The sequence below is a fragment of the Telmatherina bonti genome (assembly GCF_933228915.1).
Source record: "Telmatherina bonti genome assembly, chromosome: 22".
Classification (NCBI taxonomy): domain Eukaryota; kingdom Metazoa; phylum Chordata; class Actinopteri; order Atheriniformes; family Telmatherinidae; genus Telmatherina; species Telmatherina bonti.
Genome location: NC_136631.1, coordinates 25,368,482 through 25,393,983, shown reverse-complemented (window position 1 = coordinate 25,393,983; position 25,502 = coordinate 25,368,482). Strand labels below are relative to the sequence as shown.

The window sequence follows — 25,502 nt, the reverse complement described above, 5'->3', positions numbered from 1 at the left end:
CCAGATACTATTCTGTACAGAACTTTAAAATCTGGTTTAAAACATATGTGTCTTCAGCTGAAACAGCATTAACAAAGGGTTGGACAATATAACTGAAAATATTGCATTAATTTGACTAAAAATGTTGCATTACTAGGGCTGAAAATGTTGCATTATTATTTTCTGATCTAGGTCATGATATATAATTTTTTAATGCTGTAAATTTCCTACATATACTAATGGTGACCCCAGAGGGCATCATGTCTTTTGTAAGATGTAGGATGAAACTGCTGTAGTTATCTCTTCACTTTGTTTTGAATGCTTTTATTTGATGAGATGATGTTTTTCTGCTTGACACTTTCACTACAGGAACTGTTGAACCGAGCCACTTTAGCCCACAGTTCAGTACTTTCTGAGGGGTCGCTGAGTTAATACCTTTTCAAGTGATTAAACAAATTAGCTTTGTTTCCTGTTTTGATGGTTACTAACCAATGACAAAGGCTGCACATCGTATTTCCCTGTTTTTCATCACTTTATACTGAATCCAAACCACTTCCATATTACTGACATATGCTACGTTCACATGGGAGTTTTAATTCCTCTTTAATTCTGAATAAAAGTTAATTCTGCTTTAAACAGGTGGAAAATGACCATGTGAACACTTAATTCCTAATGCAAAAGTCTATTCAGAATTAAACTTAGTCCTGGTTTATTCGCATTTTAATTCCAAACTGTTTAATTCCTCTTTCATGTAAACCTTAATTCAGCTCTAAGTTAAATCTGGTCGTTCTGCACATGCTCGTTACCTTGTCTTGTCCCGATGACGTCGCACATATTCCACGTGTTGTTTGCCTCCCGTCTTCGGTAGTTTATTTTCCTTCTTCTTCTCAGTTTCTGCAGAAAGTGAAGTAGTATGCTTGTGTCTAGATGGTACTTCAAAATGATAATCACAATAGCAGTGAAACTGGTACATATGTAGTGTTTACAAGTTACCACTGAAAAGACGAGAAGCACGGAGTGAATTTTGTTTATTTCTGGTAGACGTCAGATGTCACCTGCGCCTTCTGTCCAATCAGAACCCTTCCTTCTCTAAAGAGGAATTAGGTAAGGACGTGTTTCATGTAAACCTTCCCATAGAAATATTATTTCCATTTGAACTCGTAGGAGAGTACGTTAATTCTTAATTATTTAATTCTGAATTAAAAAGCACCATGTCACCGTACCCTTAGTGAAATCTTGTCAGCCATGAGCTCAGTTCCAGTCTCACCTCTACTTTTGCGGCTCTCTTCAGCTGCACCCTTTCGCTCATGTTTCTGCTCGTTTTCCCTCCTCAGTCCGCTGCCAGATCATTGTGTTTTCCCCCTTTTGGTTTTCTACATGGTTAACAACCAGCTTAGAAATGTTTTACCTACAACTTGCGATCTGGAGTGTGCCGAAAGGTACACTGATGAAAAATGTCTCCTGCTTTACACCAAGATCAGTCTAAATTTAAAGGTGATTGAACTTTGAGATTCATATTCTCATGTCTGCAAGCAGACTCATGAAAACTGCTGCCTCCAGCAGAGATGTTCCCACATTGTTGCGCTTGTGTGAGCAGCATGTTGGAAGCTAATTCCCAACACATTTTTCTGGTGTTCATGTGAGAGAGCGGCATTTTACCCCTCTGGATGGAAAGCAGGTGTTGGAAGCAAGTGATCCACTCAGATGGGTCCACCGCTTATTAACCCCCTCTGCCATCACACAGCTTTGCGGTTTGGTAGTAGCACCTGACAAACAGCCTTTGCAGAAGCGCAGCAGATTCTGTATATGTGTTAGTAAATGCTTTTTATGTGCCTCTATTTCTGCCTTTGATGACATATGTGTGTGCATTGTGGTAGTGATGTGTTTAGTCAAGGTCAGCAGCGGTACAGGGAGTACAGGGAGGTACTGTCGAGTGGCAGCTTGCCTGCTAAGCCGAGCATCCAACGTCCAGATTTAATGAGAACTGATGCTCTATGTCAACAGTACGTGTATTTATGACCCTATTCCCACAATGCTTCATGGCTTTGCAGAAACAAAGCAGTCTTATATGTCGACGTCAGGAATGGCTGAATGGCTTCTCAGTTGGAAAATCATTTTGTGACTTTGCAGCAGAAGCCTAATTCTCCTCCTCAGGATGTTGTTTGCCGTTATCAGGTCAGCAAGTAATTTCAGGAAAATTCCAGCTACAATTTAGTGAGTTTAAGACTTACCTTGTATTGCCTTTCAAAACAGTACTAATGATGTTTGAATCTCTATTTTTGTGCTGAAGGAAAACTCAGTTTTGTTTATGCTATGTTGGTAAATCAGGGACATTCCTTGTGAATAAATCCTAAATTCTTTGACCCCCCTTTAAGCCGATTTCCACTGTAATGTGATCCTGCTCTGTATACATGCTATCTGTTTTTAATGACGACACAGCTTCAGGGACCTTCAGCAGGAAGCAGTGCTAATCTAAACTAATTGTTCTTTAACTTTCTTTTGTCTGCTCTGAGAAATTTCACACCGCCTGAAGGTCTCCCACATCCTCAAGCTGTTTGGTACATACTGCTTACAGGACAGCAGGTACAGCTGTAGGTGTGTTTATACTCACCAAGGAGACTACGCTATTCACAAAGAATAGTAGCACAAGTGGAAACATAAAACCTGATAAGGCTTTGGGATCAGAGGGTGTTTAAGTTCTTAAACTCAAAGCCAAACCATTGCAACTTTAACTCCTAGAACAACATGTTGTTAGTCATATTATAACAAATTTAATTTTTATTTAACCTAGTTGCTAAAAAGAAAGTTGAAAAAAGTGTGACAATTTTATATCTTCCTGCCAACATCCTCTGGCTTCTTATAAAGAAACTGAAAAGGAGGGTTTGGAGCCGACAGTAGTTTAACTCCTGTGTGGGGATTTCAGTAGATATAAGATATTTAAACAAGTCAAACAGCCAGAAGCATCTCAGCAGAGCTGAATCTGTTGATAGAAGTGCTGCCAGATTGGAAAATGTGGAGCTGTTTGGCTCACAGGGCCAACAAAGTAAGACACCGAGTCAACATCTAAACCCTCTCATCCGATTTCTCAGCAGCTGCTCTCAACTAGTGTGGTTGCACTTTTTTTTTTACTTTCTTTTGCTGCAGTTTGTCTCCGTTAAATCGACCTTAAATCAAGGTCTAAAACTGCGTAAAGAAAACCCCCAGAAGATTAGAGAAGTTTTGTGTTATGAAAGATGAAAGTTTTTTTGGTTTGGGTGTGTAAGTCAGTCGGCCTGTGTTTCTGTCATGCAGTTATTATGTTTCATCATTTCCTCTCTAAACATATGTCCACACATGTTTTGTTGAAGTCATAGACATTCCCCTGAAATGATGTCACAGGAAAACTACCCTGATTTTTCTTTTTGTCTGGCTTTTTCTGACACATTTGCCCCTTTAAAAACTAAAATTTTATGCAGCTTTTAAACAGCTATTAGCTCCTTCTGAAATGGCACAGCTTGTCTCTTTAATGCATATATTAAATACAACAGAATGACCTAACGTTGCGCCCTTTGTCCTCTCTGTGTCTCCCCAGTGGCTGACTGCAGCTCGGGCTTCCATGCCCTGCCTTCTGACTGCCGCTTGGCTTGCTGAGCCCATAGCTGTGTCTGTACTGGACTGCAGCTGAAGCAGGACTGCGGTGACTGGGAGGGTGGTGGAGGTGGGTCGTAAGAGGGCCCAGAACCTCTGGTTGCAGGCAAAGAGGCCTGTACTGTTCCATCCACACGAAGATGAACAAACTGAACTTCCATAACAACAAAACAATGCAGGACCGCCGCTGTGTTTGTGTCTTTTTGCCCAATGATGATACTCTCAACGTTATTGTCAGTGTGAGTAAACAAAAAAAAATAAAGTTGGCTTATGTGTACTTTAAAAACAAAGATGTATCCTAGCCAAGCTAGCTGTTTTCCTTTGTTTCCAGTCTACGTGCAAACAGCAGCAAAGTGAAACGGCTTGTTGAAGTCCTATTTTTGGCAGCCGTTCACTTAAGAGTTACAGTTATTTGTGGCGCAGAAACATCTGTGATTCAGCCTCTACACATTTAACAGATGTTTAGTTTGTACTCACTCAATTTGTACCAATTTATATGCAATTTTTGGTAGAGTGGTAAACAGCTTCACAGCTGCTAAATTTAGACCTCCATTAGTCAGAATAGTTAGATAATTAGTTAAATAACTATAATTATTCAACACAAGCAGCCTAGTTGTATATGTCTCTTTATTTCTGGCTGTTTATGTATTGCATATGTCTCTAAATCTTTATTTTTCATTTGTGATATCTGCTCCTCAGGTAAAAACTTTGTGCCAAGAGCTGTTAGTCCAAGTGTGTGACCTCCTCAGGCTGAAGGACTGTCACCTTTTTGGACTCAGCGTCATTCAGAGTAAGACTTGCATACATCTCACAAACACATTTAGACAATAAGCTAGTTTTTTTTTTTTCATTATTAACAAATATTTTAAGTTAAATGATCAAATAATATTTGTCCTCATCATGACTGCTTCCTGTTGTATGGAAAGCTTGGATGTTTTTGATGGGAATGAGGCCTGAAAGGAGCTGTGTGTATGGAGTGACTCACTGTGTCTGTGCTATGGTGGGACAGACAACAGGTGACAGCTGTAGGCAGCTGGAAGGAGAGAGTGACTTGCTCAGGCAGTGTTTTCAGACTACCAGCCTCCAGATGAGCCAATAGGGACGCTGCAGGTCCGTTGAGCAGGAGCCAATGGGTCTGATTGTGGGACATTCCTGGAGTGCTTGTCTCTACAGTGTGAAATCCCCAAGGCAAACAGAGGCCACCCACTCCCTGTGTGTCACCCACCATCCTCCTAACCAGAGCAACCACACCCCACAGACCCACTTTCATACAAACAAGTGGTTTATTTAACATGAATAAATACTTGAAAGAAGAGACAGTGCCTGAATGTGCTAAGCATTGCAGTCTTAGCTTAATCTTAAACATTCAATATATAGAAGCAAATATTTCCATATTTGTTATCTTTTCAGAGCGGGTGACAATACGTGTTGACATTGTGTCAGAAAGTCCCTGCTCCTCCTGCACTGTTTGCTTTTCAGTCTGTTAAATAGAAACGGGGTTGTCACATTATGAAAGATGTCACTTCAAGAGCAGATAAAGACATCACAGGGAGAGGTGGAGGAATGAGAAGAAGCACCAAAGGCTCAGAGTACAAAAGGAAGTGCTGATGTGGTTTCTTTGAGGCAGAATTTAACCAGGCTTATTCAGAGGAGGCTTTCCCTCTGCACATATACGCCTAAAGGCACCTCTATATCAAGCTGTAAACATGCACAAACTGATGACACAGACAATAAATGAGTTAAACGTGCGTCTGTCCACACAGATAATGAACACATCTACATGGAGTTGGATCAGAAGCTGTCCAAGTATTGTCCCAAAGAATGGAAGAGAGAAGCCAGCAAGGTAAGACGTGCTGCAGATTATCAACTTTCAGTCACACTTTTAGCAGAGGACACGTAATCCACCTGGGATTCAGAGGATTAAATGAAATTTAGTGTCAGGCAGGTTGAGTTTTCCATCCCTACAAAGAAGAATATAGGACATATTTTTAGCTTTTGACCATAACACTTTGTTAAAGTTACTTGACAGGCAGATAAATCCAACACTGTTCTGTGCTTTGAGCACTCAGCAGTCAGTCTGTATTCAGTCTGGGTTACCTGTGGCCTCATTCTTTTAGTGCCACGTCCATGAATGTGTCCTGCAGGAACCTGGCTTCCTATCAGTGAAAGCTAAGACATTTGGCAGAGCCCTGCCCTGGATCAAGTACCTGCAGCTATTATTAGCTGCACACTAAACCAGAAATCTATGTTAAATGTATGCCCATTACCAGTTGGGAAGTAGTACCAACATGACATTTAAGTCAGAAAATTGCAGATCAGTCAGTTCCAGCTGTGCATTGAGCTCAGCAGCCACAGATGTGTGCATGCTGACACAGCTTTGCAGAACTGGACCTGTGTGGGACGGTGAACAGATGCATTTATCACCATGTGCTTGTGATGCATGTAAATGTCAGTTACACACAGGGTCATGATATCTGCTGCAGATAGCCGTTAGTTTCTGGGTGTTTGGGCTCATTGTTATGCTGCGAATAAATTTGGCATGATTTGATGGAAACAAAAGATTTAAAGCGCATCTAAATGGCACACGGAAGACTTTTTTTGTCATTTAAGTTTTATTGATTTTCTATACAAGTGAACAAGGAACAAACATATTACAAGAATAGTAACATAGGTTTACATAAAAGGAAAAATGGCACATTTGAATGTATTACACATTGGAAGCGAAGGTATGTGGTGTGATAAATGACAGAAAATGACTTAATATTTGGCCTGTTTTTATCTGGGCAATGTTTAGCTTAGCAATTAGAGCTTCAAATGATGCAGTCTCCGTCATGAGTTTAACCCAGTCCTCAATCTGAGGCCTGTGGGGACTCTTCCAGTTCCTCAGAATAAGTCTTGCAGCCACAACAGATCCAGCCACCACAAGTCCAAACAGTTCAGGAGGCATGAGAGACTGGTTTCCCAGTAGACACAGTTGTGGTGATTTAGGAATAGGTAGTCCGGTTAAATTTTCAAAATTTGTCATCACATAAATACATAAAGAAAACACCAAGGGCCCCTCCCAGAAAACATGAAGATAAGTGCCAGTTTCTTTGCCACATTTCCAGCAGTAATTGTCTTGCAACAGGTCCATCTGAAACATCTTTGATGGAGTATAATAGTCCCGGTGCACAACTTTGCAGTAAATAAGTTTACATCTAGCATCTCGAGTAGCCCAACCAATGTTTGAAATGATATATTACTCCATACTTCCTCAGAAATGACAGTTTTTAAATCCCCTTGCCAAACCAGTCTCAAGCTGTCACAAAGTCTGTCTTGACTTAGTAGTTTTTTATAAAACTGAATTTAAATAACTAGTTGAGTTCAACTATTCCTGTATTGTATTGGCACACGGAAGACTTGTGTGCAGGTTTCTTTTTCTGCATTGCACTGTAACAAAAAGCCTCCTGGAGGTCAAGCTGTTGGGCCAGTTTCTGTGTTTCATAGCAGCTTCTGTGCAAGGTGTCCATATTTAAACCTACTGGTAGGAAAATTATCATTAAATGTTATTTCTTATTAGGCGAACTGCCTTTTCTCTTTACATCCAATGTACATTTTAATAGTTTGCCTGTTTTTTTTTTGTTGTTGTTGAGTTTGTAAAATTTTCACTATGAAAAAAATGTCATTTTTTTGCTAATCTATAAGTTGTTTTACCTCTAATGTTTTTTATTCCATCCATGGTTTACATTGATAATTTTTTCACATCTTTTGCCATTTTTCTCTACACTACAAATGAGAAGGAGCAGGTTGAATAAAACTTAAAAACAGCTGCCTCTCAACTCATCGGGGTCTGCCATGTAACTTGAAGGCAGATCTATATAGATGGTAAATATTCATATGCTGAGTTTGCTTGTAACATTTAGCAGCTATATTACATACCATATGAAAAATTTACTTTTTTAGTTGGTGAGAGTCATACAAATGTTTCAAGTACAAGTGTTATGTACTTGCTTTTTAATCACAACTTCATTTTGTGCCATCGTAGTGTAAATTGTTTACACATTTATTTCTGTATTACAATGGTTATGAGAGAATTGCAGAGAGGTTAGTCAACTCAGACAACAATGAACCTTCGTTTATAAAGGAATAAATCAACCGAACGTATGAAAACAGAAGAGCTCTGGTATTAACCCTTTCATGTATGAATTAATAAAAAACAATGCAACATTTTTTTAAATACAGTATTTTACCTCTGCAGACATATGCAATGATACTTTTTTGTTTATTAGTGATATTTAGAATTTATCATAATTTATGAATTATTTTAGTCTATTCTATAAAATATTTACAAAATAATTCATAATCATATTTATATGAAGTAAATCTTCAATAAAATATAGCTGTATCATTTTCTTTTCCTATTTATTGCAATGGCAAACTTGTATAATCACATTATGTTCAATTATATATATATTTTTTTTTAGTCCCCAGTGAGTGGAAATGTATTGGATGACTCACTAACATCTAATGAAGTGGTTTATTTACAAAAATACCATCCTCATTTATGAATATGCTAGAAAAAAGCTGGTAAATATGTGTCAACAACATAGTCACTATGCATGAAAGGGTTAAAAGCTTCCTCCGCTGTCATTCATATCACTTTCCATATCCTTGATCTGTTAGAAATATTAAATAAAGAAGTAATTCCACTTGTAAATTTCCAGGGCATTGACCAGTTTGGACCTCCGATGATCATTCACTTCAGAGCACAGTATTATGTGGAAAATGGGAGGCTCATCAGGTCAGTAAAGCCTCTCAGCTGTTTGTTCATGTAATGTGCCTGTACTAACATCACTCAGTTAAGCTCCAGTTATCCTCAAAGCTCTTTACATCTGCTCTGTTCCTCTGTTTGGCCTGCAGTGACCGGGTAGCCAGGTACTACTACTACTGGCACCTGAGGAAACAGGTGCTGCTCTCGCAGTGCATCCAAAGAGAGGAGGCCTACTTCCTCCTTGCAGCCTTTGCTCTTCAGGCCGATCTTGGCAACTTCAAACGCAACAAGCACTTTGGAAAGTACTTTGAACCTGAAGCTTACTTCCCCCAGTGGGTGAGTGTATCTAACACATACCTTATGTGGGCCAAACGCCTGTATGACCACCATCCTGCTCATTATGTAGCTTCCTGTTCACACCGAACCACATATGGCTTCACTATTCTTCTCCACAGCTTTCGTTTTTTTTTTTATCACAAATTAAATTTGACATTTATTTTCTTACACAAAGGCCTCACTTTTGCTTATGATCGGCAATTATTTAACAAAAGAAGTAAAGTTTAAATGTCATAATACATTTGTCACACCTTCGGACTGGTACATTCCTCTGTAGCAAACCTGTCTCATGTACCAGCGATTCAAAGTGAATGTCCTTTTACAGCACCAGTAGTTTCAGAAGGTTCGAACTAAAACAGACAGGAAATAAATTGCTGTGTCATCGACTGAGAAGCTGAAAGTACGTTTATAGGCCAGAAGCCAGTGTAGAGTATCCTGGGCTGCAGTGTGTGTGTGCTGTATACGAGTCCGGAGCAACCTTCCATTAATCAAGATGAACACACACTTAGCCGTACCTCCACATCTGAGTGTGAGGGATAACCAGAACTGGGACATCAAGTTTATTTTTGTCCCTGAAAGTGGCACACAGTTTCTTTTTTTTAAATCTCACCTCAGTGAACATTGTTATTTGGGCAGCACTGTCCCACCGCCACCACCCCTCTGACCGCCACACCCGTCTGATTGCCCTCCACTTCCTGTGATTAGCCTCCTGCTTCTTTATCGCACTTGAAACCAGCAGAAACAGGAAATTGTTGGAAATTGAACAATGTATACCACCCTAAAGTAAATATCCCTCAGATTTAGTTGGTGCTTGGAAAGCTTGCATACTTTACTGCAAAGCTTAGTGGGTGTGTTTCTGGTTCCAGCCTCTGGCTCTCATTCACGCTGTTCGCCCTGCGGCAAGCGGTCTACTTCATCACCCTCATTGGCAGCCTCTGCCTCAGAGCAGCCAAGTCAGATGACTCCCTTTGTCTCTCGTCTTGCTCAGGTGATAGCTAAGCGTGGCCGTGAATACATCCTGAGGCATATCCCGAACATGCACAAAGACCAGTTCGCTCTCACTGCTTCAGAAGCACATCTCAAGTACATCAAGGAGTGCGCCCAGCTTGACGACGTCACAGTCCACTACTACAGGCTCTACAAGGTGGGAAATTTGAAGTCGCCACTAATCTGAGAGGGCTAATGTGACATTGCATGTCTTCTTCTGTGGTATTTTATACTAATTTATGCTGTTGCTTTTTAAAGGACAAAAAAGAAATTGAAGCGTCGCTCACGTTGGGACTGACTTTACGTGGAATCCAAATATTTCAGGTACAGTTTCTTAATCAGTATTACTCGCTTTAGGGTTGTCTCAACTTTAACCTTGCTTTCAATTTCAGTTTTTATTTTCAGAATTACACATGTGCAACCTGAAAATAGCTGCTAATATGCTTCACTGTAAAAAAAAAAAAAAAAGGAACCCCCTTTTAAAGCTGACGCTTATAAAATAGGGGTCCTAACACCCACCACCCGAACATTGTGTAGTGTTGCCTTAGTTCAGCTCAATCAACAAACTAGTACTGAGATCAAGCTTTGTATAACTGTTGTCTGTAAGTCGGGACTCTCAAAACCCGTCTCAATTCAGTCACATCACCGCGTTCAGACAATAAAAAATTATTACACATTATTTGCTGGTCCTAGCAGACATCTACATACCCTTTGTGGAATACATAACACAATATACTATTGTCTGCATGAATGAGATACGTACCATCATAGCTTAATTTATCCATGTATTTAATTCATTGAAGTATTTAATTTGCACATGTGTCAGGCGCATAACCCTCCAGAAGTTTATTTTTTAAATTTCTTTTAAATAAAGTAAATGTAAAGCCGGTTTCCATTTTTCATCTATATATTTGAAGCAAAAGACCTATTCTATTCTATTCTATTCTATTCTATTCTATTCTATTCTATTCTATTCTATTCTATTCTATTTTACAGTCATTTGCCAGACGCTTTTATCCAAAGCAGCTTACAGTAGCTAGTTTGCATAAAGTCACCAGAGAGTGGTGGTCCAGGCTACGCTGCCATTGGTGCAGTCCATTAGAAGATGTAGTTGTCCTGATTCAGGGGTGTCCAAAGTCGGTCCTCGGGGGGCGCTTTACTGCAGGTTTTCGATGTATTCCTGTTTCAACACGCTGGACTCAAATTATCCAGGATCCAGGAGACTCTTAACTTCTGCTCAATGACATAGAAAACCTGCAGGATTGTGGCCCTCGAGGACCCGAGCTGGAGACCCCTGTCCTAATTAAAACATGAGGGAAATAAAACAACAGCGGTGGACATCTACAGCAGGAAACAGACAGAGCTCTTTGTCCAGAATCACTTTAATCTATGGTATGGTTTATCATGCCAGAGAATATGTCTCCAAGTCATTAAAGGTAGAGTATGTAAGATTTTCAATATTTTCAAAATAAATGAACTAAAATATAACTACAATGATAATTAGATAGTTTTTTAAACATGTAGGTTCCAGTCTGTCCATATTTGATGCGTTATTAAATTACAAGTGTAATTAATGACAAAGACCCTTCTTGAATGTTTTCTGACCAGTAAAAAAAAAGTACTATTTTCCCACCAGTAGGGGGAGTATAAGCCCATTTATTGCAGAGCGGCTCTGAGCTACAGCTCACAAGCGATTCCTGCCCTCATTGGAGCTGGCAAGGAGGAGGGGTGAGGGGTGAGTTTTGCTCATTACTGCCAACCTGTGGTGGTTTGTGGAGGTAGCAGTTTTGTGGTTTTGCTCATGACCTGGTGTTTGCCACCTGGTGGTGGAAAGAATCACCTTGAAATCTTACATACTCTGCCTTTAAAGAAAAAAAAAAAATCTTGTTCTTGTTTATTTTGTCCCTGAAGAAAAGTCTCTTGAAGACGTTTTTTCTTCTGTCTCAGTTTTATCTGTTTTTTTTTTTTTTTTTTAAAAACAAAGTGAAACCGAGGTTGTTAGTATGAGCTGTGTTGTTGCTGTTTTTGTATTTTCTAACCAATTTTAAACTGTTTCTGTGCTGCAGAACGTGGGCTCTGTGAGGCAGCTGTTGTACGACTTTCCCTGGACCAATGTGGGGAAACTGGTTTTTGTGGTAAGTCAGATGCAGCATCTGAACGTGCATCGCAAAGCAACATTGTTTCATATGTACTTGTGTTATGTTGTGTATTTTCACCAACAATGAAAACCGAGCATCTTCTGACTTTCAGCGATGTTTGTAAAAACAAGCTCCTGCTCAGGATTGTGGACATTTCGTCTTCTCTCCACATGGCTGTTTTATCTTAACCTGCAAGTCCTCTAGAACTAATCTGGGATTTTAAAAGACTTTCCTTGCACAAAAGCATACGCAAAGACACTGTACTTTAAGTTACATACATATTTCATGCAATCAGATGCAGAGTTTTCTTTATGATAAGCATGTCTTGCTACCTCGGTCTTATTAATTATCTCGTGTGTGCTTTTGCCCCTTGAAGGAAATCCGGTTCAATCTTCTCATCTCGGCTCTGAGTCAGCGTGTTGTTAAGCTGAGCACAGCAGTCATTTCATTCGAGGAGTTTGTGTTATCGCAGGGAGAGAAAAGAGAAGCTTACTACGTATCTGTTTCACTCCAGTGATTTATGCTCGTCAACTTTTAATCACAATCCGGGGAGCTTATTACTGCTTGTCACTGCTGCTGCATTAAAAAGCTCTCATTGTGATTGTAAATTTAGAAACTTTTTTTAAATTTTTTTTTTTTTTTTTTCTAAGAGGCTGGGAGGCGTGTGAGAAAATGTTCTGCTGTCCCGGAAAGTTGAGGATCTTTGGCGTTTGGGTGCGCTGTTGCGTCTGGCACCCAGCTCTCAGTAGAGACATCCTGTTTTCCTCATTTTGTTTTTTTCGGTGGTTTCTCTCTGTCTGCTGGAAGAAATGGCGTGGCTGCGGTACGACTGTGGACCCGAAGAGCTTCTCGTTGCCCTGTCCCACCCTTCTCCTGAATAACAGGCTGTCTCCTCCACTCCACCCACGAGTCACGTCAGCCAGCACCGCTGCCACCACGGCTCCAGCAGCACAGGGCCGCACGGGTCAATAAACACCAGATGTTTGATGATTTTGAGGGGATTTTCAGCTCTGACTTTTAGCCCTTGGAATGATTTGAGATCATCTTTGGCATCAAAGTTTAAAAGCAGAAGGAGTTTGTCGTCTGCTTTCTTCTTCAGATCGTTGTTCTATGTGAACACGTTGCGTTTCTGTTTCTCTTTCGCCTGTTTGGCTTCAATCTGCTGCTTCTGAAAGCTGAAATGACGTGATTCCCCTTGCAGCCTGTAGTGTAGCATCCAGGCTTCTGGCTCACCAGTGCTTTGATTGGTGTGGGCCTCGGTGAGGGATTGTTGGATAACAGCCCCATGCTGATGCTGGGAGTTTTCAGTGTGTGTGGCCTGCTGAAGAAGTCCTGGTGAGGAAATTTTGGCCGGTGACTTCTCAAAGGTCTAATATGTGTGTTGGATGAAACAAGAAACTTTTCTAAAGTGGCTTCTGAAAAGCTTTTAATAGGCTGCCATTCGACACCAGTCTGCCGCCACGACCCTGAGCTGAGTTACCACCAACATGGAAACTGGTTTCATCCTGCGTAGGTCCAACTACATATTTCTATATTTCCAAATTCCTCCCTTTCCTCTCCAGTCTTGTAATATTTAATGTAACGGGACTTTAAATGACATTTTTACATGATCCTTTAACAGATCTGTAGGTGATGAGTTCATTGCTGTTTGGGTTTCAGGCGTTACTAGATTGTATCCTTCCTGTGTAGAAATTAGAAAAACAAGACAAAACATCCCCTAAAGATTTTTGTACATCCTTCATTATCCATTCATCTACATGTTTCCTATGCACGTGTAGGTTTAAGACCAAAAATAGCCTATGAATTCACAGAGGAGATTTTATTTTTCTCTCTTTTTTTGACGATCTGTTGCCAATTAAAAAATGAACTTCAAAAACCTCCGTTTGCCTCATTCGCTCGTGCCAGCTGCCCCCCAGTATGACTCCATCTCGGCCTCTCTGAGCCGTACAGGGACACTTTGAGGTTAAAGAAATATAAACTTGAGGGATGGAGGTGAGTTTCTCCTGTAGTTTCCCACCCAGAGTTTTTCTGCCGGTACAGGGATTTCAGGAGGAAATCTTTCTGCCTTTCTCTACTAAGAGGAAAAAAGGCACTTTTATTGGAAAGCCATTGTCAAAAGAGCTGTCAGTTTGGTTTTCTGAACTCATTTCTCAAATATTCAATGCTGATTGTTCCTGATGAGTTCATTTACTTTCAGCTGCTTTATTTCAAAAAGGCTGGATAAAAAAAAAGAGAAGTGCGGCTCAGTTTTGTGGTCAAAAATGAACATGTTAGCCGAGCTTTGACTTTTTAAATTCAGAAATGTTTGGACTTGTGTTGCAAACAACCCCGCTGACACCACAGACAGCTGTTTGTGGGCCGAGCCTCAGCCAAAAGGCGCGGGAGAAAGCTGGAGCCCACCATTTTAGTTTTTTCCGTGCGTGTAGCCAACATGTCCTCTCCCTGGAATCAAACCAGCTCCGAAATGTTGTTTCTGCACAAGGAAATGAAGAACAGATACATAAACTGATTGTTGTTCTGTGTTTGGCAACCAAACATCTTCAAGAAGAGACTTTTTGCTCTCTGGCTGATGTTTCCCCTCAGGCCTTCCTGACATCTAATCATAATCCCAGATCCACATTCCGATGTCATAACATTTTAATATTAATGGCCGTAAATCACAGCTTCCTGAAATCAGCTATGAGTTGATGTGCTGCCTCTCTTTCCACTCTCTCAGGGGAAGAAATTTGAAATCCTTCCTGATGGTCTGCCTTCAGCTCGTAAACTCATCTACTACACCGGTTGCCCCATGCGCTCTCGCCACCTCCTGCAGCTGCTCAGCAACAGCCACCGGCTCTACATGAACCTGCAGCCTGTGCTCAAACAGGTTCGCCGACTGGAGGAGACCGAAGGTATCACACTCTTCTCTCCTTCTGTGCTGCAATTAAATGCGTGCAAAGAAACATCAAGATCATGATTCCAAAGCAGAAAAGACTTGAAGCTCAGTCTGAAGTCCTGGTTCAGCGTCGCATTCAACATTTCTCCATGTTTGGGAGAAACAGAACTGTATATAGGGGTGTCCATGAATGTGTAAGTGGTTATGTGGGGGTATACATGGGTGTATGTCTGTATACACATGGGTGTGAGAACGAGTAGAGGTGTATATTTGTAGAAATGTAAATATGTATAAGGGTACAGCTATATACAGCTAAGTATCATTATGTATGTGTGTGTACGTGTAGGTATATGTATGAGTATATATGTGTGTATAATATGAATGTTTGTAGGTATGTGTATAGGTGTAGGTATGCATATAAGTATGTAAGTATGTATGTTCATTTATATAGATGAATGTGTAGGTATAGGTATATATATGTATATATGTGAATGAGTGTTAGGTTTAATCATTAATCATGTGCGTAGGGGTAGGAGCAAATATGTTATACTTCTTCCTACCCCTTTTTAGACCTGTCAACAGAATACATGGGTATTGTAGAGGCTATACGTATATGTTTGAAAAAAAAAAAATAAATATATATATATATATGTATGTATGTATATATATATATATATATATATATATATATATATATATATAAATAATGTCGACCTGTCTGCCTGCCACCAGAGAAGAAGCAGTACCGCGAGTCGTACATCAGCGATGCCCTCGAGCTGGACATGGACCAGCTGGACAAGCGTTCCCGGGCCAGCGGCAGCAGTGCGGGCAGCGTTTCCCACCACAAACGACTGTCTCGCCACTCCACTACCAGCCACGGCAGCTCTCACACGTCAGGCATTGAAACAGACAGTTTCAGGGCCCCGGGTCACGCCCCACACAGGCCACTGCGAACCTGCAGCTCGTCCACAACCAGCCACGGGAGTTCGCACACCTCCGGCATCGAGAGCAGCGGCAAGGAGCGCATCCTAGATGACGACGGTGAGAGCGGACGTCTGATGTGGTTGAAAATATGACTAATTAAATCCAAAAAGGAAGAATTTGCCATCAGCAGTTGACAGCAAGACGAAGGGATCTCTGGAATTTTTGCAGCTTACTGACTTATAACTTTTGTTCCTGCAGAGATTGAGATGCTGGTGGACGACCCCAAGGACTACGAAGAGCTTCACGAGATGGCTTTGGATCAGGAGCTGTGTATCCATATAACTGAGGACATGCTGACGATGTCGCCTGATCAAACCAATGGATTCTCAGGTGGACTTCTGCTCTGCTGTCCTGTAATGAAACCTCCGCAGCAACTAGTTAGTTAGTTAACCTGAGGCATGAGGGTAGCAAAAGGGAAAATAAAATACACAAAGATGTTTTTTGTATCAAAGGAGAAACGGCTTCCGGTTTGAGCTGAGGGAGCTGCGGGAGGATGAGGAGCGCAGTCACTGAATCATTGTCTTATGTCTTTTTTTCAAGGACTGATCGTGAAAGATGTCAGCTCCTCCACTTCCAGTTCCTCTGAGACCGTCGTCAAGATGAGAGGACAGAGCATAGAGTCTCTGCCACAGGTATTTCTGCTTTAAATCCTGTTTCTTCCATTTTCATATAATAAACCAGTTTGCTGCATGTTTTTACATGAGGACGGCCGCTGCCCAGTTCAGATAAATTTAGAAATAAGCAGCGCTTCTGTCTGAGTCGGAGGTTTCTCCATCTTGTTCAGGTTTCTGTCTGCATTGCAGGTTCTTACGGAGAGGTCCTGAGGTGGTTTAGTTGTTTGAAAAGATCTCAGCAGCCTCAAACTGTCAGCAAAGTTTTGCTGACTCAACAGAAAAGTTTTGCTTGTGACAAAGTAAACAGTGCAGCGTTGAACATTTTTCTTCTCTTGCTTTCCACCTCCAGACATCTGCATGCAGGAAGCCTCAGTCTTCAACAGACCGCCACAGCCAGTCACTGGACGACATCCGGCTCTACCAGAAGGACTGCCAGCAGTGGGCGGAGCTCTGCCAGGACACCGCCCACAGCTACACGTTCGGCTGCGCCGAGGAGCTGAGCGATGGCGGCGGCTACCAGGGCCTGGTCGACCAGCGTGCAGGCATGCAGAGCGAACAGCATCCGTTCCCCATTAAGAGGACCAACAAGTACTTCTCTCTGGACCTGACCAACGAAGAGGTGCCTGAATTTGTGGTGTGACAGAGGCAGAGACGGGGCGGCCGCAGGGTGAAGCGTTCGCTCCCCCCGTGGAGTCGTATCAGGCATCAGGGGTTCAAGAGAGGCGCTACAGATGTGGTTTAACAGCAGCCATGAGTGAAGTGGCAACAAAAGGCTCGTCCTTCACGTAACACCTGAGATGTAGAACACACTACAGACACACGCGGAGGATTCAGGCTGAAATAGGAATTGTAAGAAAGAGCACACGGCAGAGGAGAGTGTGTGTTTTTTAAAATGTAACCTGAACTGCTCCCCTGTGTCAAAGGAAACAAAAGGGATCGTGTCATTTTCTTGTTCATTCAAATCTTCCTCCTCCAGCTCTTTTTCATCAGCCACACCTCGTGTTTGCCAGCGTCACAAAGTCATGAAGAGACTCATGTGTGCATGTCACAGAGGAAAGACTCATTTCTAAGATCTTCTGTGGAGGACGCGACAGAAAAACAGACTCTCAGCTGCAAACCAAAGAAAAGAAACATCTGAAACTACGTCCACATAACAGGACCTTTCAGGCGTCCTGCTGGGAGGGAGGATGGACCCTTCATCTAACGTCTTCACTTTCTGTCACCACTTCATTTTACCTCAATGTGAAGTTAAGTATGCTAACTTCCACCAGACTGGACGAGTAAACAGTCAACCGCCGTGCCTTCGTCACACTATGCAGATGTGAAGCGCTCGCATTGACAATCACACTCCCTCACATTGGCAGAATTTAGAGCTCAGCTGAACGTTTGATGCACGCCTCTTCTGCAGAACCAGTTCGTTTTACAGCCTTTTCATATCTAAAAGTCGGATTTCACGCCATCTTAAGTCCTGTGAAATCTGGCCAGGTTTCTCTGGAGGAATGAGGTCGAGTGAGTTCCTACGTGTTCAGACGTGTGTGGAGTTTGTGGCCGGGGGAGTTCCTGTGTAATCTAAAGTCAAAATGGAGCCTGATTGGCTGGCAGCCAAAGCAAACCACACATTTTACACCTTTTACTCCCCTTCTCTCCTTTAGCTGGTTTAGGAAAAAAAACTGGAATCTGTTTAAAAATTTCACATGATCATATCAGATACGTCTTTTTATGTGTTTTTATATGAATCATGAGTGTCGAACAAGAATTCTTCTGTATGTAAGTCGAGCGATCAAATGTCAGTATTAAGGATGTTTTGCTTCCATCCAGAGGAACTGGTCTGATCTGGAAACTTCAACAGAACTGAATCCGTACTTTGTTTATCAGGCAGCATCTCACATTGAACACCTTACAGAGTGAAGATGGAGCCATGTTGCAGGTTAGCGCCACAACTGATGCTTTAATGTTTCTTATTGTTTGCTTTTTAATTATTAATGGCATTGTTTTGTTTTTTAAAAAAAATAATTTTACTAAAAGTCAGAGGTAAGAACAATTTTACTAATATTTCATTTCGATGGCATTACATTTTGACTTGTTTTTTTTTAAGGTTTTACAAATTTGACACATTCAGACATATTTACGCTTGTGCCAAAAGTTACCGATTAGATCAGAGCGTCCACCAGGTTAATAACATTTCTGCTAAATCTACCAACGCAGTGTAACTCAGGAAATAGAAAATATAAAAACTGACTGATTAATAAATATTCATTCTCATATAAATATTAAAATATTACATGAATGTCTGTGATGTGGTTGAAGAGCTCAGAAACATCAGAGTGTCGTCTGGATATGATGAACAGACAGGCGGCTATGTTGCATCACTCTGAAAGTGTTTCTGAGATTAGACCCCACAACCACGAGCCTTATAGGTGTGTAGAAAATAATCAAATGAATCAAAAAGGTTGAATAAATATGGTGTCTTTTTTTAAACAAGGGGATTCTTACTGTTTCCAAAATGCTCCAGAAAACCCCAGGGCTACTATGCATGTGTGAAAACAAGCTTAACACATTTAACCTGGATCCTTTCCATCTCTACACACTTAAAAATATCTTAAATATTTCACAGATTTGTATAAATCTGTTCATTTATAGAGCTTTGGATGCTCTCGGTGGTGCGTTTGGACACGCCAGCCTCTTTCTTCCAGTCTTTACGCTAAGCTATGCTAACCAGTTTATCAGTTTGTTCACATGTATCACATGTTGTCAGGTCAGCAGATGTGCAAAGTTTTTCTGTCAGCAAAGAAATAAAAGAAACTTAAAACCCAAACTGTTCGCTCTCAGTTGCCAAAGTCAGTTATAGCAATACAAGATTTTTCTCCTCCTCCCAGGCCAGCTTGAGGTGTCTGAACAGTTTTTCTTTTTTTTAGAATAATACATAACACATACATGAATTTGATATTTGAGTGTAATTAAAAGCATTTTTCTATATTTCTGCTTGTTTCTATCACTGTTATAAACTTAGAAATACTCATTAATGGAAACTCAAGTAATGTTTTAATGAACAATGTTTCATATATTAAAAGAGAATGTGTTAAGGTACATAGCCATACAGTCACAACCCAGGTCCTAATTGGTTCATCACTTCCTTCTGTGGCGTCAGTGTATGGTCATACTTACACTTTGTAAGGGTCTGTATGTCTGTGTCCATAGTCCTTTCTGTGAAAGGATCTTCCTGCAGGAAAATTTTTTAATGTTTTTGTCACCCTGTTGTTAAAAAAAAGAAAAAGAAAAAAAAAAGATTTGTTATAATGAAGTGTGGGTCTGTGCCTTCTTGGTACTAATGTCCTCAATATCCAAATAAATAGGTACATTTATCTACCAAAGTCCAGTTGTCTGCTTATTATGAGTCACAGATGTTGCAGTAAAACTCCAATAGAAACTAAACGGATGCAAATAATTCCTGCTTGTCTTCAGCAGAGTCCTACACGTTTCCTGAGACCATGCTGCTCCCTGGTGGAGGCTTTTCCCCTCATGTGTCATATCACTGTTGACCTGAAGGTGGCAGTAGTGTTTCAACCTTTATACACCATCTCAGATCTGGTGTCATATGGTCCTTCCGGCGCTCCGTAGCCTGTCAGCTGTTGCTTTAATGCACCAGTTCAGATTGGCAGTAAACTAAACCTCATGATCTTTGGCAGTTTGTGAGTTTTTAGGAGTTTAGTGGTGTAAATTTAAATCTGATGCCACTTAATTATCATTAATCCAGGTGAAACAAAAGTACTGAGTTCAGATGAACCTTTTTTCATTGTTTACTCATTTACATTAGTTTCTCTGAATGGAAGCTGAAAATGTATTAAGTCAACTTTGCTTCAGCAAATACAAATACTTTACATGACAATGGCAGGATTTGGATCATATGTGGCTTAGATAAACCCAGCGATTCAAGTCAAAGAACAAAAGAGTAACAATTCTACTGACAAGAAAAGCGGAAAGTTAAACAGCTTTTTGCCTCTGAATATTATATATATATATATATATATATATATATATATATATATATATATATATATATATATATATATATATATATTTAAATATTTATATATTTATTTATTAAACCCCAATGTAAATATAATCAGAATGCAATGATTTGCAAATATATTTTATCATAAGTAAATCAAATCAAACTTTATTTGTATAGCACTTTTCATACAAACGCATATCAAAGTGCTTAACATTAAAAAATTAAAAACAGTTTCACATTTAAAAACACACGTTACCCACATACGCACACAACCCAACCCTTCCCCTGACCATTGATGCCAAAATAAAAACTAATAAATTTCGGATTCTGTCATCTGTATCTAAAATAAACAACATATCAGATGTCGAAACAGAGATATTTCACCATTTCAAAAGAAAATATCAACTTATTTTGACTTTGACAGCAGCACCAAGTTTGTAAAAGTAATTTACAAAAGTCAGAAACACCTGGAGTAGCATATAACAACTAGTTAGGTAAAAGATCAGGCAACAAATCAGTAACAGGAACGGTTAAAAAGAAAAGTGTCTCAGTGAAGCAAGAATAGCAGAGGTTCATCAACTGTGAGGAAGAGTTTTATAAAAATGTTCCACAATGTAAACTTGCGAAGACCCCCGCCATCTACAGTGCATCAGCTTTCCAAAAGATTCAGACAATCAGGAGGAATCTCTGTGTGCAGGGGACAAAGTTGAGGAAAGTTTTTAATGCAACCCTTTAAAAACAGAACATTTCCAGAAATGACTGCCTGCGAACTCATTTCACTCTGAAATCCACAGAGGCAGGTTAAAGCTCCACCAATGAAGAAGAAGTCATATGTGAACAGGATCCAAAAACACCACTGAACCAAAGCCTGAGGCAAAGTGGAAAACTGTGCTGTGGCCAGATGGATCAAAATGTGAAATTCTTTTTGGAAACCATGGACGCAGGTCCTTCAGAGCAGAGAGCAGAGCGACCACCCAGCTTGTTAGACAGCTCAAACAGCCTGCATCTCTGATAGTATGGGGCTGCATTAACGTCTATGGACACGTCTTCTGCATCAATACGGAAAAGTACATGGAGGTTTCAGAGCAGAGATCAGGTGTCCCGCAGCAACACACCTGATTAAAATAAACAACAAGCTGTTGGAGATCCATTTGACTCATGTATTGCAGTAGAGAAACTTCCCTGCTGGACACTGGTGTTGGTTTTAGAGCAATGTCTGCTCCCATCCAGACGGCATCTCTTTCAACGAAAGCCAGACCAGAATGGATCAACATTCCTCTCCTAAACCTCGCGTGACTGCTCTCCTCCTTTCCCAGACATTTAAAGAGATTTAAAAGAAAACGGGATCCTGCAGATAAATTCCTCACTTTTTTCATTTCCTAATAACATTTTCCATGAAATGATAAAATGTCGGTTGGAAATTAAACATGGATTTATGAGATTTGTAGATCATTCTGGTTTTATCTACGTTTTCCAATTCAATTTGTATTATTTTATGTTACATATGGAAATAAATACTGTTTCCAGTCAAATATACATCAAGATGCAACAGCTAAAATGAAGTCAAACATGCATTCTGCTGGTTTTCTCTTCTACTCTGCAAGGAAAAAGTAAAATAATACAACAAAATCAGCAAAACAACAGATTCTCAGATCGATTTATGGTGGGAAAATTAAGGTACTTTCTTGCCTTTTGAAATTAAATTAACTTTATAATTCTACAGAAAGTGAATGCAGCTTGAGTTGACATTTTATTTTAGTTTCGTTTTTTTCTTGTTGCTTTTTTTTCTTTCTTTGCCTTCTGGCTGTAAGTTGAAGACCTGGCAGAGCATCTCCACAAAGGCGCTGACGTAAATGAAAACATGGATGCTTTCCTCAGCAAGCTCCACCTCTTTCCCTCTCGCCACAGCTGTACAGGAAATCAGTCATCCACCATCCACTGCTGTCGCCATGGCAACAAGGAGGGGGGGGGGGGGGGGGGGGGAATCCATTTTTCTGGCTCTGTCACCACCCTCCTTTTCTTATGTGCTTTGGCTTGAGGTGCGGCTCCTTTTGGGGAGTTTTGGTGCTGAAGGTTTGTGATGACCACTGTTACAACCTTTCTGACACTTCCATGCATCTCATCCTGCCCTCTACAAGCATATGTGTGTGTGTGTGTGTGTGTGTGTGTGTGTGTGTGTGTGTGTGTGGGGGGGGGGGTGTTGGTATCACTGGAGCTGATTGTCTGAGAATATTTGGTGACAGTGCGTCTCCAGCTGCAGTCCTGACCTCTCCATAAATCCCATGAGGCATCGGGAACAGCACAGGCTGGGCGGCTCTGCTCGGCAGCTGCCTGGAGGAGGCAGATGGTCATAAATCAGAGATGAAATCCAGGCCTCTCCCCCGCCAGCTTGCTAACCCCACCCCACGTCCACTGCATTTACAGAACGACTCAAACATCTGCCTCCACATCCATCAAAACAACACTATTGATGAGTGAAAACCTGGTGAATATCTGATAACTGCGTTCAGCTTTTTAGGCAGAAACAAATGAACAGGTTTTAAAATCTGGCCTCTCTGAATCCAAGATGGAGCTCTCCGATTCCTGAAAAACCTCTTTTATTCTAGCATGACATAAGACATCCCAACTCACGGCGATGGACATTAAAAAAGCAAAAACCCAGAAGGCACCACATCTGCTCATGCCCTCTGAAAGATGGATTAACAGCTCTTAATAAACCATCCTATTAAGCTAAACATCTGCAATGACACCAAAAGATTCTGAGATGATCCAAAGAGCTGATAATAAAACATAGTAATCAGATTACACATAAACAAATCTCTGGGTTTATCTCTTCTCCAGTGATGGAGGGAGGGGGTCCTGCTGTTTCTGTCCCTGATGGTGCATAACCCAGATTAATGCTTCCCGACTCGGAGTACTTACAGCACACGAGCTGTTGTGTAGATGGAGAGCTCAGCTAATGGCTGAAGTAGTTAGCTATAAGTAGGCAATTATCACAACACGCTTAGAGGGGCAGTGGAGCTGTGTCAGTCAGAATAAGGTTGGGAAGAGCTGGCTTAGTGGACCCGGGAAGGGCTATCCCAAATCAGTGTGGTATCCTGGTGACAGAGGCTTCATACGCTCACAGGAACCATGACTCATTAATTCTCCATCCACCTCCTCCCCTCTCTCCACCTCGCCTCTCTCTGGATGTGTGCTGTACGCTTCCCAGAAAACAACCTTTACGTGAATGAAGCAGAGGGAAATGTGACTCACAGCGAACGTGGCGCCCAGACAGTAAGAGGAAGATGAAAAGGGCTGGCCGGGTTTACCTGCAGGCCAACTACATAACATGCATGAAAGCAGATGTGCAGCATCCTCATGCAAACACAAGACAAGCTGGGGAGTCTGTGCAGGGAAGAGACTGTGGCTGACATGTTTATTTTACGCTGGAAGGGAAACCATTTGGTTTCCTGGTATTCTGATGATGACGCTGTAAGAAGACATGGCCTCACCAAAGTTATTATCATCAGTTTTGGATAAAATATAAATATAACCAGTTGCAGCTCATTAGAGGAAACAAAGCAGAAAACATTTTTGAAACTATGAATACTTTCTGGGCTCCAAAATATTTTTATTTCTGCCTCTTTAAATGTAACATGCCTGCAATTGGTACAATATTAAAGCAGCTTTACTGAACTTTGGCAGATTTTTCACATTTTGGCTCCTCTAAGCAAGAATCCACCACACATCCTGTCTCTTCTCTGACCTCTCTTCTGCCTGTAAAAGTCAGTCTGTTGTGAACTCTTGTCTTATCTTTTGCTTCCTCCAATAATGTCCTTTTGTGTTTTGCTGAGTCAGTAACGATGCCAGTGTGTTAAAATTATTTTGCTGGTATGTTAATCAGTTAATTTGCATTTAGATATTTCTTTTCCATTTTGGTATTTATGAGTTATTATAGCCCAAAATGTGTTCAACATGGGGTAAAAGTCAAGTATCAGATTGCATGCAACAGGGTTTTAAACAAAGTTTTTACCATGAAGTGACGCAATAGTTCTAAGAAATTCATTTGTTATCCTAACCACTTTGTCCAATTATTGGTCACAGGGAAGCTGGAGCCTATTGTAGGAGTTTTTAGGCAAAAGGCAGGTTACATCCTGGTCAGCTTGCTAGGGCCACACTGAAACAAACAACCACACATGAGTACCCAGAGAGAACCCACATACACAGGGAAACATACAAACTCCACACAGAAAGGCCACTGTCCAAGCCTTGCTGAGGATTGAACCACTGACCTTCTTGCTGTGAGGCCACAGTACTAACCACTATTCCACCGTGCAGCCCATTCACAGTAATTGTTTGGGTCAAATAGGAAAAATTAGGTGTTCAGAAGTTTGACTTGAGCTTAGAAGATTTTTCACAGAATTATAACCTTAAAATAAAATAAAATAAAATAAAATCAATTAAAACCTAAAATAAATTAACCTAAATAAATAAACCTAAAATAAATCAATTATTTAACTTTTTTCTTTGCTGACATTCAGCCTTTCTTTCTTTGTACCGATTCTTAACACCATCTAATCACCTTTTTGGTTTTGTTCCACAAATCCCATCACTTTATTTGAGAATTTGCTTCTCATCCAGCTGCTCTTTGTTAATGTATGTAGCACAATAATGACACATCCCACTAAAAGAAGCACACAGCGAGTGGATGTATGATATAATATGGAAAAGAGTTCATGGGAAATGTAGTGACCGCACCGCTGGGACAAATTGCTAAAATAATTTCTTCCTTCATTACCTTCTAAACTCCATCTTAAATACCAAAATAATAAAATAAAATAAATTAATTAATTAAAAAAAACAGAAAACCATAAATATAAACTCAACAGGGGGGGATGAAACAACTGAAGAATTTGATCACATTTTGATCTTTGAGGGATCAAAATATAAAAAGTCTACTGAAATCTACAAAAAAAAAAAAAAACATGGTTCATGTGCATCTTTACATGTTCACATCTCACTGCTGCATGATCCTTGTGAGAAAATAGCATTTTCTTTCCGTTGCAGCTGCTCCACCTGATTGAATGTGTTCAGACATGTTTCCAATGTCCTGTTAATGAACACACACAGATAGTAACATGATAGTAACAGTTCCTGTCATGTAACCACAGGCGATATGCATACATTTTACATTTGATTTTATGCATCTAACCCTATC

At 40.5% G+C, this 25,502-nt stretch overlaps 1 protein-coding gene across 3 annotated transcripts in view; it reads left to right on the top strand.

Moving 5' to 3' along the window:
- The window catches only part of frmd6 (FERM domain containing 6), a 30,858-nt gene extending 11,197 nt beyond the window's left edge, over window positions 1-19,661 (top strand). For 2 of the 3 annotated variants that reach the window (XM_079262181.1, XM_079262182.1), the window contains exons 2-14: window positions 3,551-3,845; window positions 4,306-4,396; window positions 5,370-5,449; window positions 8,310-8,386; window positions 8,506-8,692; window positions 9,681-9,836; window positions 9,938-10,003; window positions 11,746-11,814; window positions 14,534-14,708; window positions 15,425-15,733; window positions 15,875-16,006; window positions 16,217-16,308; window positions 16,640-19,661. In XM_079262181.1, coding sequence (XP_079118307.1) covers window positions 3,747-3,845; window positions 4,306-4,396; window positions 5,370-5,449; window positions 8,310-8,386; window positions 8,506-8,692; window positions 9,681-9,836; window positions 9,938-10,003; window positions 11,746-11,814; window positions 14,534-14,708; window positions 15,425-15,733; window positions 15,875-16,006; window positions 16,217-16,308; window positions 16,640-16,930 — 1,824 coding nt within the window. In that variant the 5' untranslated portion in view covers window positions 3,551-3,746 and the 3' untranslated portion in view covers window positions 16,931-19,661. Of the gene's footprint in view, window positions 1-2,489; window positions 2,575-3,550; window positions 3,846-4,305; window positions 4,397-5,369; window positions 5,450-8,309; window positions 8,387-8,505; window positions 8,693-9,680; window positions 9,837-9,937; window positions 10,004-11,745; window positions 11,815-14,533; window positions 14,709-15,424; window positions 15,734-15,874; window positions 16,007-16,216; window positions 16,309-16,639 lie in introns of those variants that run through there. The other variant, XM_079262183.1, reaches the window with a different exon arrangement.
- Window positions 19,662-25,502: the final 5,841 nt, after the last annotated feature.